Source organism: Colias philodice, chromosome 6, assembly GCF_061535455.1.
Source record: "Colias philodice isolate Cphi_HAF_F1 chromosome 6, ilColPhil1 Martin Lab GWU primary, whole genome shotgun sequence".
Taxonomy (NCBI): Eukaryota; Metazoa; Arthropoda; class Insecta; order Lepidoptera; family Pieridae; genus Colias; species Colias philodice.
Genome location: NC_143091.1, coordinates 2242625 through 2258592, shown reverse-complemented (window position 1 = coordinate 2258592; position 15968 = coordinate 2242625). Strand labels below are relative to the sequence as shown.

The following is a 15968-nucleotide window of genomic DNA, read 5'->3' as shown; positions in this document are numbered from 1 at the left end:
TAATGAGGCATATTTAATCAAAATCGGTTCATCCAATAATTATATGTAGGGCAAAAGTGGGAATGAGAAAAACGAATGCTGTCTGTTATACCCAAGTGATATATCAAATGAAAAAAGACGACCTGTCAGAAACAATTAAGTAGTCCAATGTTATCAAAATCGGTTCATCCATTTATTTGATATAGGGGTAAAAGTGGGAATAAATAAATAAATTTTATCAAATATACTCAAGTGACTTATCTAATGAAAGACATGACGTGTAAAGTACAATATTTTATCAAAATTGGTTCATCCATTTATTGGATATAGGTATAAAAGTGGGAATAAAAGTTGTCAAATAATATACCCAAGTGGCATATCAAATGAAAGGGCATGACCTGACGTGAGAAGTATGATGAGGCATATTTAATCAAAATCGGTTCATCCATTTATTGATTTATAGCGGTAAAAGTGGGAATGAATAATCGAATGTGGTCAAATAATATAATCAAGCGGCATATCAAATGACGTGTGAATTACAATTAGTCATGTTTTATCAAAATTGGTTAATCTGTTTATTACATATAGGGCACCTTGGGGGTAGTGGGGATACATAATCCAAATGGAGTACCAAACGAAAGGATATGACATGAACATAATATACATATTATATAGGTATGATTAGACATGGTTTAGAATTTAGATCAAAATCGGTTCTGCCATTTACTAGGGGTGAAAGGGAAAAGTTGAAAGTCTGTGAAAGTAGAAGGAATATGGGAGCGGGAGAATAACCACATCCTGGAAACTTTGAACTCTTCTGTACCTAAGTTTTATAGCTCAGTTTAGTAATAAATTTTACTAACAGTTCTTTTGTGTTATTATTTATTTTATTTCTTAACTTTATAATAATGTGTAAGTACTTATAATTTAGTTGTATATGATAGTACGTGTTTCAAGACGTGTTTACTCAATAATTGTGTGTTAAGTAGTAACTACTATGCAGTCACTATTCCACGCGGACGAAGTCGCGGGCACAGCTAGTAGATCCTAAATAAAATCCACGGTTTATTAAGGTACGATAGAGCTTCCTTCTAAAAAGGGATCGCTGAATAAAACAGATATGCAGTGCCAACCGCTGGACAGGAAGTTTCTAGATAGCTTTCTCTATTGAATTTCACATACATAAAATGCAATATATAAGTTTTTATAGCGGCCACTAAGATGAACGATACTCTATTCACAACGAAGTACCGTATTTCTATAATATAGACGTGGCCGTTGAATATTTAAGATTACCACGTAAAGCGTCTCCGTATTGATATCCCGTATCTATTGAATGGGCCATTCTGCAGAGCATAGAACGTAAGAAATGTCGGTTACCGTTAGTATCTGTCGGCGGGCGTATATATCTGATGGACTGGTGCCGGTAACGGTCCATGGTGCAGGCACAATGGCAACGGTGCCTATGGCCTATGGGCTACATAGTACATAGCCCGAATGGGGACTGGGCGGGCAGATCGCTCGCTCGGATGCCTGATCGTGAATAACAGTTTGTTGCGATAGCAACGCTAACAACGTGATCCTCAAGAGATGGTATTGATGAATTGTACTATGCCAAAAATACTAATATTACATCGAGTTATGTAGGTGTTTAATCTGCTTTTTTGTGATATAATACTCGTTCTGATTGATTAATGTTATAGAGAGGTTAATTTAAAGAAGAAATTTAATATTCGCAGTAATAAATGGCAACTCATAATTTAGAAATAAAATATATTGTTAATTTCTGTTAATTTATTGCAGTCAGCAATACTTGTATCATACTACTAGTTACTGGTAGTTTTTATGGGCTCTAGTAATAATATTGTTATTGTATAAACACAAAGAATTTATTGCTTGTCATTATTATACAATGAGATTTTTGCGCACTGATTCAACACGTTTTCTTCCTGCTGAGAAATGTTTAAAGTATTATCAGATCCTTGATGTTTATCACTATTATCGAATGCTTCGTGTTTCATAATTTTCTTTCAAATTTAACGCAGGAATATCACTCATAAGGAAAGGTTTTTAAAATATTCGATTATATTTGTAAAATATTGGCACTGTCATTAGGACCACTTATGTACGATGTATGCTTAAAATGTTATGCAAAGAATGCATTTTATCTTGCTTAGTATGTATGTTGATATGTATATTGATCTATTTAAAGTCGCCACGTGTATACAGATACAGATCTATTATTGTTATGGCCTTGATTCCCAGCGGCCGCAACAGTGGAAAATTTCATTCGCATCCAAAATTTCGCTCGTAAACCGCGCTAATTGTGTTTCTATTTATTTTCAGGTAAGGCAATGTCTTCCAAACGGGTGACACATTTCACGAGAAGGAGGTACGTTTGAAATCCATCAAAAAAGTGTCAGCGTGACTGACTTAAAGGTCGACGGGACGACGGTCCAATTATCCGAAAGTGGTGTTGTTGAAATTTAATTTGATCTACGTGGCCATGCCACAGTCGAAGTGGACACACTGCGGTTAACCACCCCGCGTATGGTTACTTAATGTTCTACGAATTAGTCATGAGCCAATATTTGAATTATGAATGTGTGCACTAGCTATGATGCGATCGTATGATTTTTTAAAAACCGCAAACTGATAATTTGGACAAACATACGAGTCATATTTGTTAGTGTTGCTTTTACGTCATTCCGTCAATTGAGTCGCGGTTAGTGGCAAAAAACTTGGTAGCTACATTATGTTGAACTCTGTTTCAAAATATGCCTCTGGGAAATTTTAAATATAAAAAAATATTTATTTTTGCGTGTAAAACATATTTGTCGCTAGTCTCGGGCAATTTTCCAGGTTCAGACATCCAGATCGCCATATGTTTAGCACATTTATAAAACTTTTCTTTATTTTTCATCTCTTTTATAGTTTGTACATTTAAATGCCTGTGAAATCGTTTTTGTTATATATTGCGTTACGGTTTCTAATTCAAACAGCGCTTTGATGTTCCTTTATCGAATATTAAACGGACCACGACAATAGACAATTGTTACATTATCGTAGGCTGCTTCATTAGCGATATCACAGATGATATCGCGTTCTTTTTATTTCGACGTTTCGACTCGTAATGAATTAGTTATTGTTATTCGTGGTTTGAATATGCCATTCTTAGCGGGAACAAAGTATCGCATTATCGTGACTTTGTTTTTTATCGTCGCATTATATTAGCTTTTATAACTTGACGATCGAATTTCAAAAAGCGTAGCGTGCGCTTCGATAAATCTCTCAAAGGTCTCGGTAAGAATTTGAAAGCATAATGACGCAGTTAAATTTTTCCTCGGAACGCTCGATAACCTGGTGTAATTGGTAAAGAGGTCACGTAGCGTGCGATAAACTCGCTCGGCAGCCATTTTTGTGGAACCACTATCTGTCCGTTTGTTTACACATTGCACGGGTGGTATTGGCTAGCCCTGATAACGATGTTTTGCAGAACGCAGCGATGGAGCGACATGAGAAATACATACATATGTAGATTTATAAAAATTATTCAAGTTTGGATTTTTGGATTTGGATTTGATGTACAAGGAATTATGTGCCAATATTAATATTTTCCTGTAGGTATTAACCGCAGTGATGCTTTTTCTGCAAAATCATCAAAATAACACTATTGAAGGAAATTATGAATTAAAAGCGTATATTGAAATCACACGAATTTCTTGTTAAATTCGCTTCAGTTCCAGTTTAAAAAGTATACATTAGTACTTCGAAACTTTCCTCAAAAGCGTCATCATCTATGCAAAGCACGTAAGATTCCTTAATCACGGATCAAAATGCCTTAGAAGGTCTTGGGGTCACCTGTCGTTTACCGAGATTGACGTCAATCGAGCATAACTCTCCGATATTTATTATGTGTGCAATAATTACATTTGATAAATCCGCACTAGGATATAAGATATAAATTGCCGTCATTGCAGAGTTTTTGCTTACATCGCTGTAATTTATCTTAATGAATTTCCAGATTATAAGCACGTGTATCTCTCGTACGATCGACGTTTGATCTCTCGTCAAAATATTTGTTTCGTTGGTATCTCGCAATGACCTGCTCCGCGGCGCTATCGCGAGGGGCTCCGATAACCTACATCTCAGCTGTTTACTCAGCTCCTAATTGGCCAAACACAATTACATAAAGTTCGGTTGCTATTTGACTGCGATGTTTGCTCATTCACAACCAACAGTGCCAATTATTATAATTTGGTTTATCGGTTCAAGGATTCTTGTATTCCGCTTTACGTCCTCGATTCCGAGTTAGTACGTTCTTCCGATAAGTGTTACTAACGAGCTGGTAGACTCATGTTATTATGTAACATTAAATGCAAGCAATAATTTATTTAATATGGAAATAGACGTTATTATTAATGTCCATATTCGTGCGGCATAAATACATAGACAACAATTTATACCAATGATCTTAAAATCGTTCCGCGTGGGTTTTCTTCGCTTTTTGAAGCCGGTTCACCTTAAGCTTGGCTAATTTTATTTTAGCTCATAAATCTATGCCAAGATTCTGCAACAATTACGACACCAATTATTTAATTCGTTACGTTATTTTTATATTCACAAGTTTGCCTCACAAACTAGGTTTCTAAATACGTTTACAGAAAGGCAATCCAATTACGTTTCGATTCCGATTAAGCATTAAGGCGCACTTAACCCACTTATAGTAAGCCCAAGTAGGTATATTAAGTCGGACCTGCTGCTGTCAGAACATTATGTCTATGTCAATTTTCCATTTAATTATCTTCATAAGTAATTGCATCGTGTTGCTAAATTAAATTTATTGTGTTTACTCGCTAAAATTTATGATCTGTATCATTCATGTAATTATTGCGCGTTAATGTTGTATATATATTTATTTGCACTAAAAATAGAAACGTTACTCAAATATGTATTTGTTACAATTTAATAGTAGGTACCACTAATTTATAGTCTCTTGATAATATCAAGTTAACGCGAATATTACACGCTACAAGTATGCTTGTAACATTTGCGAACATTTATTCTGAAATTTTAAGGTAATTTGTATAAAATGTTCAAAACAAGAAATTACATCATGTGCTTACGCCTCATTTCCTAACCATGCTTGGATGATGTCATACATTTATAACGTCATCCACACCGACCATATGCATATCTCTATTAGTTTCCTTTATATTCTATTTAATATTCACAACACTTTCCATATCTGTCGACTTTCCCTCATTTAGATCCATAAAGCAATGATTTATTTATTTGTTATTTCGGTAACTCCATCAAGGAGATCTTGATTTATATCATTTAAAAGTTGCCACCAAGTCTGGTGTTTTAAGGTCGATGTCATAAAAACAAATTTGCATACATTTAGAAGATATTTTTATGCAAATTAATAGAAACTTAATTAAAACCAGATTGCAATTCATCTGACATACAAATGCAATATTTACCTTGATACATAAGCTATCTTACACAGTGATTATGGAATATTGCAGTCGACTGTCTCTAGATCCAATTTGTTACAAACTCACATGAGGGAGGCATAATCCCAACGGCCATCGAAGTTTCTCTTGCAATAGCTTCGATTGCGTCACGCGTCACGACTGACTCAGTTTTTATATCCGCGCTATGGCACATCGAGCGTCTCGCTTCCTCGCGTGCTTTATCACTGAGCGTGTCTCTGTTCGGCACTCGCGGCGACAGGCTGTCTGGTGGTTGCGGCCGACCACTTCGTCGTAAACAAAACCCTAGGTCACGAGCGTTGGACATATTTTGCTCGTACACCGTAAACTCCCCTCAGCGCGACGCCGAATTTTATCGCGACCACTTGAAAATTTCATGTGAATATCACGACTCACGGTCTCGTATCGAATTCCGTTTCCGTGAACGAATTCGTTTAACGCTCTCATTAGTTGTTGTAGGAAATATTTGGCTCGCCTGGCGGAAAGATAATTGTATCGGAGTCGTTTCCCTTTGCGTATCGCACGATTCGTCTTCCTCAAACGTTTTTTGTATTGCCAAAATACTTTTTAGCATGATTAATTATGGCCATATCAATAAATCTGATAGGCCGCGCTCATGTTATGCTTTTGCCAAGAAATACATTAGCAATTCATCGCGGATCGCAATCGTGCCAACAGTGACAGATGGATATGTGGATCCGAAGATTTGCAGACATTAACTAACAATGTCATTGTGTTGCAGTCGCTCGGATTCTTGGAATTATGCGTTAGATCTGTATTGATGCTCGTCCAAAGCTCGTGCTGTGCATATTATTAATATCGTCCTATCGAATATTCGATATACATAATTTTTTTTTCTAAATAATGGTACCTACTCATATTATTTAGCTATTCAAGTAATATCCATGGTTTCGGTGATGATCGGTGTGCACCGAATTATTTTCGTGTCAAAGGGACACCGCGTTGAGAATCACGCGTGCACATTGCGGTGGTCCTGTTTACATTGTAACATTTACGATTTCCTTTAAATAACAATCGGCTCACAGGTCGCTTTACGACTACGAGCCGCTGTCATAATGTCTTTATTGCGCCAATACCATTATTTCAATCGATCGTTTGTCACTAGGTGGCGCCGTCCTCCACTTAACTGCCCATTGCGATCGTAATTATCTTTCAGTTTAAACATGAAACGTTTATCTGTACAAGCCTCAAGCTGTTTTCCAAATTGAGTATGATAATATATTAAATATATACCTAAGTATGACTATATACGAACGAATGTATTCTCAGAATTCTAACATCGCCGGCCAAAGCGAATGACGGATCTCTTCCTGCCAATTTTTATTTATATCGGACGCTTCATATTTGTAGAAATATATTTTGAACCTTATTATTCGGTATTAAAGTATTCTTTATGGTGTAGAAGCGGAAACTTCACCAAAGATGTTCACGGCTCCAATCGATTTAGTCACAAACAAGAAATGACATCGCCAAGAGCCAAAAATATCCACATAATTTTACTGTTACTTAAATATCTACTGATACTATCATTAATATGATCGTAAACACAGTTACTTGTTAAGTACCGTAATGTTCATATCTAATTTGTAATGTATTTTTAAAGTCCATCTGATAACGTTTATTTGCGTTTTAATAAAAAATAACAGTACCTACCGCTTAATTTACAATTGCAATAATTGCTTCATTTAACAACTGCATACATATTGATTGTATACTTTACACTAAGTATACGCTACGTACATGATAGTCACGGAATTCTCATAATAATGACAAATGATCGTAAAATATATCTTACAAATGTATTGAAAGGCTCGAGCGTAGTTATATACGCGCCTACACGCAGTCTTTGTCGAGAACTAAGCAACTAACTATATAGCTATATTTAAATGTTAACGAAGCCATATGTTGAGCGCGAACAAAAAGCAATTCATCTCACATTATCATTACGCCGCTGGCAAAAAAGAATGACATCACGTTTATTTTAGCCAAGTGGTAGGTACGATTTTTTGCAACCAGTTTACGAGCTACGAATTGAGACCATTTAATCGTCCGATAATACAGTTAACTCTACAAAATCGACCCACATAAAACGATTTTACTACGGCGCTGGGTGTGTCCGTGCTGAAAGAGTTTTTTTAATGCTCTTGGCAGGTATTGTGGACGTTTCAGAAGATTCGATTGTAAATGATAGATTGCCTATTGATGGATTCAGAGACTTGATTTGTAAAGCGACTAGCGAATTTTGTTATTTTTGTTGAAAAGAATTAAAGCTTTCACATAAGAATTATGTTATGTCGCTTTGAGTATTACTGATGTTTAAAATATAGGTAAGTGTTTTTACTCATATCACAATTAGACACCTGAAGTCTCTCATAATTAACCGACTTATTCTAGCTATAAAGCGAGCCAAATAAATGTACACAGATACCTACATCATTTAACCTTACCCAACTTGGCAGTGTAGTATAAATTAATTACTTTTTCTCTAGAGACACTTGACAGTTCGCTAAAACATATTTTAAAATTATAATCTCAATTATATCGCCACGGTCGCAGCGAACGGAAATTAGAGTCGCCGTAGTTACAGCCAATTCAATCATGGCTCAATTTTCGTTGATAGTAGACAATAAGCAATTTGTGCTATTGTTGTTATTATTACAATAATATAAATCGAATGGCCCGTGCATTGTTTCGTGCCAGCGCATTCCGATTGGCTCGAATGTAATATGTTTGGATTGTTGATTGATGAAAAATTTCAGAATTTGGCTGTATTTTTTATGTCAATATGTAATTTCAAGCATGTGTTTTAAACTGATATGGAATTTGCATATTGTTATGACTAATTTTGATGACTTTCGAGGTTTTTAATACAATATAATTTTTAATTCTACAATTCTAATTGGAAGTATAAATGTAAGAGCTATGCTATTTAATGTAGGACAGTTGATGTGATCGTACCATTGCTATGAGTAAAATCGCAGTAATTGTATCTATAAATATTTTAAGTAACAACTCGGCACAGTAAACTTGATTTTCCATTTCCCAAAATGCCCAATAATTTATTACTTTCTCTAGTATGGTGAATGGTGCCCACAGCCCGTAAAGGTAACTTGCAAAAACGTGCGCATAATACGATCACGAAATGCGCAAATTCATCAGTTAATTTTTTTGCTTAACTTTTTTTTAATGTTCGTGGCAGTACAACGGCACAAATCTGAAGAAACAGATCGTTTTTTACCAACGTTTTTAAATGTTGCTGCTTTTCTTATGGTGTAATTTTTTTATATGAATATAAATAAGTTTTTACATTGTATAATATCTAATTATTTTAACTAAGCAACGCATATTATGTAGTTTACAATTACAGCCGTAAAATTTATTGCATTTACAACGCATTAATTATACGCTAAGTAGGTAGGTAATAGGTATATCTATAACAACATGTATGCATACACGGCACGATCATAAATTCGCTGATGTCGCTAATATAATGTAATAGGTGTGTGCGCAATAATAATTTGCATAGTCGACTAATTGGTCCATTTGTGGCGCGATCAACGGATCATTTAACACGCTGCGCGCAAAATTGTTTTACATTGAAATCAATGAGGTCGCCCGTCGCATGTAATACGAGCGCGGTGGCATTGAACTTCGAAAATTCATTTGTTCTATTCAGCTGTAGGTACGATTAATATTCTCTCGCGATAAGCGATAGCCGATCTTGTTCCTTTCGCTCCGTGTGGAATAACAACAATGGTAAGTTTGGACGATGATGTCAGCGGTGGCCGCTGGTGCTTCGCGCGAGCGAGCTTTCACGGATGTAAACATTATATTCGTGAAATGTTTTTAGTTTTAATAATGTTATGTTTAATTGGAATTGGATCGGTCGAGCACGTTGTTTATGCATAGTATTAGTTGTAAAAGTTTACCGTGTAGGCAATGTCTAAATAAGCTTCAGCTGAAATTAGTATTTTTTATGAAAACAATTTATTAGTTATTAATATTTGGTTTCTTCTTTCGCTCTATTTTTATAAAATCTCTGGAATTAACACGGGCTATAATTTTTCGACATTTATGAAGATTTGTTTGAAAAATAACATAACTAGGGCCAAATCAAACGAATACGACTTATTAAATGTAGACACCGGCCGTGGGACTTCTAACAAACTCTAAACTCATGCCATTCACATGGTTTACAACTGTTCAAACACATTAAAATGTCCAACACCCACGGACAAGCGAAGGACGTATTGATTGCCCCTCGAATTAAATACCAGTAGCTTAATTTGTTCAATCTCGGGTTACGTTTAATCGCAAATTTTACATATAACGCCGCGCAGTTGTATAGCGAGCCTGTTGTTTAGTAATTTGGCACGGAACGCATTTACTCTTGCAAGCGAACATTCGGACCTTGAAATTACCGAAACGATTTATTATTGCAATATACCGCCATGAACATTATTTGGGGAACGGAATCCATCGTGGAAATTATTGAAATCTCTCAGACGTTGCCCTTTGAACATTAAACTCGCTTATTTTTTCCTTTCGCAAATTGCGCTGCGTTTCGTGTACGTTTTTTTTGCGCCTCGGCCATTATTTCGGTCCGCCGAAATCACATGTTCGATGCATCATGTATATTGCTTAACGTTTAAATCATTAATCATATTTTTGAATGTTTAAACTGTATCATTTTGGTTTAACCCTAAAGTCGGGCGGTCGACGGAAGAATAAAATGCAACCAGCGACGTCTTGAAATAGTTTGTCAGTTATGATTTTTATTTAATCACTTCCCTTCGTTTATCCTGAATTCCATTGCATTTCTTCATGTTTATCGCTGTCCTATTTTTTTGTGAAATACGAGAATAGACGACATGTTACATTTTATGGCATTTGTGTTTCCGAAAGGTTTTCTTGTAGAATTTTCAATATTTTCAAGCAAATACGGTTAATGTGAAGTTTTAATCAATATCGAAAACGAGTAGCCAATTGTATAACTAGATCATATTTAAAACAAAGCTATGATTTATTACCTATACCTACCTACATGAACAAATTGGGCATTTTTATGATCTTTGATTTATAGATAATGCTTCCGCCCCGGATGGTAAAATAATTAAAGTTGTTTCATGAGAATTTTTTACTTGAAGAATATTTGGAATGCAACGCCGTTTTAAATTATGTATCGAGAACACATTGATTATTAACACTTAATTACTAAAACGAAATGGGTACCTATTCCTACATAAAAGCTAAAATTATAATACAGAGATAATTAATTTACAAAATTTCGTAATTAAATATTAACAAGGCGCCTTGTGTAAACAAATACACATTGTTTACGCCGACCAAGTTCAGGAGGCGATTCGTTAAGTTCATTAGCTGGAGCGTGATTTATTTTAAACACGGGCATCCTCTCGTCTCTCACAGCGCTGTTACGGGCCCAACACATTTTGACGTGTTCCCATCAACGTCCAACGTGAATTCTAAGAAGACACTTGTTCATTTTCGTGTTATTAACCCGCCCCGGTACACATTTAGCGTTCGCAATGATACTCATTTAGCATGTCCACCGTTGATCAAAGCGCTCGGCTACGGTGCGGCGTTTCAAAGTGGCGATTATACTAATTGATTGGGTTACGTCGCGCGTGTCTGACTGTTGACAAGCACCGGTTGCTATGGTTACCCGTGTCACGTCAAATGATTGGTTATCCTTGACACTGGGAGCTCACTGCGGCTGTAACCCTTTGAGACATCCGAGCTGGATGTTTATTTGTTATTCTATACGAGTCAGAGTCGTAGGTGTTTTTTTTTAATATCCACTCTAAACAAATCTTACCGTATCTATACTAATATTATAAAGCTGAAGAGTTTGTTTGTTTGTTTGTTTGAACGCACTAATCTCGGGAACTACTGGTCCAATTTGAAAAATTCTTTCGGTGTTAGATAGCCCATTTATCGAGGAAGGTTATAGGCTATATTTCATCACGCTACGGGCAACAGGAGCGGAGCCACGGGGGTGAAACCGCGCGGAGCAGCTAGTTAAATATAAATGTCAGCAAATTCTCAATATTCAGCCTTAAAAAACTCAATGTAAATAGTGCTTATTTACACTTTGAAAGTTGCCTATGTTTCAACATTTAATTAAGATCAATGTAATGTTAGGTATTCCCGTCCATTTGCCTTGGAATGATCTTATATGTGTGTTTATCTTCTCAGAAAATTTCTGCACGAAGGTTTTCCCTTTGGCAACAAAGACGTTTAGTTAGTCACAAAACTTTGAAGATGAAACAGTGACAAATGACCGGCTCGCTGACTGCATTTTATCACTGCTCGGACGATAAATATTTTTCGCTAATTGCTTGAGATTGTTGCGCCTCATGGGAAATAGACCTAATGTTTTTATTTTTAATATTGAGAACGTGTCACTCATCCCGATACTTCTTGAGTAGAGCCTCTATAACAATATGTCCTATGAATAATGTACATTTCTACTGGCTAAGGAATTTTCAAATTATATTATTGTTTTTTTTACAACCCGGTACATACAAGACATCAAATTATTCCTCTTTAAAATATAAGTGTAGATTAATATAATCATCATTGCTATCATTAAAAGCTGAGTCCAAAACGCATTAATAAAACGAATCCAAACAAACGACGTGTAATGATACACTTCATACGCACGTTTGATCGTTTGTAATGTGGCGAATTTAATATCTGTCTGGGTATTAACAAATCGAGTCGCCGAGCGAGATAATACGACTACCGTATTGAAATTAATTGTGTACAATGTCTAATGCATTGTTGCAAGAGCAATGGGCTAGGAGGATGACAACGAAGAAGCTCGATTTGTTTAAACTTTAAAGCATTAATCATTTCTCGCATGCTAAGGCTAACGTGGTGGTGCTTACACGCATAAAGGCAAAACGAAAAGGCAGATTTTGTTTAATTATTACGTAGATAGGTATACCTGCTGAGAAGATAGAGGCACTTAGACTTAACCAGCTAACAACAAAAATAAATCTTGTAAATAATGTAGAGCCTATGTATTGTTGAAATAAATCCTTTCTGCAATGAGTTGAGATGATCTCTAACAAATTTATAAACAACTAGCGGTCCGCCCCGGCTTCGCCCGTGGTACATATTTACGTTTTCTCTACATAAGAACCATCCTCGTACTTCAAGGAATATAATAAAAAAAGAATTATCGAAATCGGTTCAGCCGTTCTCGAGTTATGCGCTTACCAACACATTTTGCGATTCATTTTTATATATAAGAAGAAGAAGAAGATTCCACATTCCGGTATAATTAAGTGATGACAAAACGTTAAAATACTGGAAAAGGAATTACAAAGTACAAGACATATCACTTTGTTTGATTTTCAAGTACGTGAAAACACAAAGCAATTATGTTGACCTGATTTCCTGAGTAAACCGAACTGTTTTCATTTGTAAAGACAAATAACAACATTTTTAAACTTGACTCAGTCAATGTGACTAATGCGTTTAATAAAGAAATTACCAAATTAGTATTTAAAATTTATTTATGTGTTTACTCCATAATATAATGTGTATCTTCATTTCTGTAGGATCCATCTATCGAACTTTTATAGAAATATCACAATTCATAGTAAAATTATTTCAATTTCAAGTCACGTATTTTCATTCGATAAACAAAAGAAATCTCTGAAACTATCCAACTTTAGTTCTGAGAAAGTCGACTCATCGCATTCTCCTAATTATTATAATGGATATAAATAATCGTGTGAATATTATCCTCATGCGATGGGACATTCCCTACAGTGTAGTACGGTTTGAAATTCTATCCTTTGATGTCTCGAGTGTACTGGATATGTCTACGGTATTGCAAAGTCAGGATTCTGCGTAAATGTTCAATAACAAATGGCAGAAATAGAAACATTGGAAAGGTAGTGGGATAGGTAGAAATTTCTCGAATTGCATCCAACATTTTTGCGAATTTTAATTTTCCTTCTCAAAATTGCATTGACATTTAAAATGTTTACAAGATATTAAATAAACATTGCGTTTTTTACTTCAAATATTAAAAACGAAATCATACTTTATGTAACGAGATGCAAGCAGCAACATTGTCTCCGAGCACGAAGTAAGAAGTGTGTTTACTTATCTGTATTGTCACTTCACGCCTTAAGTACTCGGGTCTCGGACAAATAGAGTGTAGTCGCTGTTGAACCGTTGTTTCAAGGGTCACGAGCCAACATTGGGCTTTATGGGTTACAACTCGTTTTAAATGAGATACTACACTAAAAACATTTGAATAGAAATAGGGACAATTTTCTCTATTCAATAGTGTCGTTTACAGATAATATATCTAACATGAATATAGATGTATCAAAAGCTTAAACATTACATCTCGTAGTAAAGCATAAACCATAATCATGTCACAATCTGTGTCTCTACACAGCTCGCAGCCTAATGATCACGTCGAGATATTGGATCATGCAATTTCCCTACTAATGCACCCTATGTTTATCGACCTCGACAACTTACTGATCTAGAACTATCCATTTCGCAGTGAAGTAACACAGTGAACAAGTTTATTCTTCAAGTGCGCATGTTGTAATCAGATACGAGCTGATAATGTGTCGAACAGCATTTGCCGCATACTTTCCCAACGTTCACTCGTATATTCGCTACCTATAACCATGAGCACGTGTTCATTTGAATCCGATTAAGGCGGAAATATTTACAAATGTTAAGTAAGATAAACGGGTCGGTGTGTGTGATTTTGGACACGAATTATGCAAATGAGGAAACCATTATTGGCGCAAAATGTCAGCATTTCACATAATTGGCATTATTATTTTGAAATCAAATTGAAAATATTATTGTGTTTATAGCTTTTGTATCGCTCGCAAATGGCTCGACGAAGGATACAAACTCGTTTAAATTTTAATTACTGGATCGGAGTAATAAAGCCCTTTCGTCCGCCTACCAGAATAATTTTAAAAAATTATAACTTTTGCCTTCGCGAAATTGAAGCGGGGTGAGGTCAAAAAACTGCTTTCAAGTACACGTACTTTTATATTGAAATTCAAAACTCATTCTCGAAACTCGGCTTGTTTTGATTGAATTTATTTAAGTTTATATCTTGAGAATTGGAATTGAAAGTCGAAGGATCAACGGAATCGTCTGCGATCTGAGTTATTGACCCGATAGTGCAGTTACCCCTTAATAGAATTGTCAAGTCGGCACGAGATGGGAGTGGCGCATTGCACACGTTCGCCCGTAATGAGAATAATGATGAAAGCTTGCGCCATAGATCAGCCCGCGCGCACCGAGGGAAATGGACTTGCGTAAACACAGTAGCCGTCGAGCGCCATACCCATTGAGATAAACAGATCGCTCCTAAATAGCGGCCCGTGGTGATGCTTATCCGCCTTTATAACATTGCACGCTCGTGCTTTCTTGTGTTAATGCTTCGATTCTTAGTATGCATGCATTCTAATTTAAGCATGCGGTTCTATGTTAGAAAGTCAGTCCTTTTAGGTATCACAGCACAATATTATCACATGTTTAAGGACGCAATTATAACACAACAAAAAGCATTTCTATAAAATATATCCATTAATATTATAATGTTATATGAATATAGTTTCGTTATTCACATATTGTATCGTCTTCAATTTCCTCCGCATGGGAAGTGGGTCACGTTGCATCAATGTAATGCACGCGAACTATAAGACACCATGGCGCTGATTGCAAATACAACTTTGTAATTTTCTCGGCTCACGAACGCGACCGATGTACCACTACCACGTGAGCTAGATGCGTTTCTGGGACATTAGCATTACTGCACGAAGCTCGTCTCTTTTATCTGCGAGTACAGTCTATTCAGGATGAACGATTTTATGGGCTAACGGTAGTATTGGGTCTTCTGAAAATTTAAGTTTAGGTTGTTTTGTGTGATGTACATACTTCACTTTGGAAAGCACTTCATATCATCTTCGGTTCAACTCATTTTTGCTCTCTCATAAATTGGTAATATAGCAGACAGCTATCTATCTTGCTACATTAAAAATTATAAAGTTTATTTATATACACCATTTTGTGGCAAGCTTCCAATATTTTACTCTTTCAATGTCGAAGTTGCTAAGCCCTTAATTTATGTGAATAAATTTAATATTATTTAAGTTTTGTCGAAAATAATCTTCTTTTGGAAAAAGCATCCTTATTTGTAAGTTAAGCGTTCATTTCCCATATTTCAATTGAAGTTAATACTGATTGTTATGTTACAAAGTATTGCACAATAGCCTCAGCAGAATTCCTACTACAATAAATAAAAGCTGCGATTACACGCAGTTTCTGCGAGTGGTTGCCATTACTTACCATATATCTGATCACAACGAGTAATGTGTTTGCTCAATTACTTGTTAGGATTTTGACTTTATCGTTATTATTTGAACACTTCAGATAGTTACCTAATTACGA

General features: G+C 35.7%; 1 protein-coding gene across 5 annotated transcripts in view; it reads left to right on the top strand.

Annotated features, from left to right (window-relative positions):
* LOC149487523 (uncharacterized) overlaps positions 1-15968 on the top strand; it is a 143662-nt gene that overhangs the window by 87067 nt on the left and 40627 nt on the right. For 2 of the 5 annotated variants that reach the window (XM_089696097.1, XM_089696096.1), the window contains one exon: positions 2326-2344. The exons of the other annotated variants lie outside the window; for them this stretch is intronic. In XM_089696097.1, coding sequence (XP_089552223.1) covers positions 2326-2329 — 4 coding nt within the window. In that variant the 3' untranslated portion in view covers positions 2330-2344. Of the gene's footprint in view, positions 1-2325; positions 2345-15968 lie in introns of those variants that run through there. 5 annotated transcript variants of the gene reach the window in all.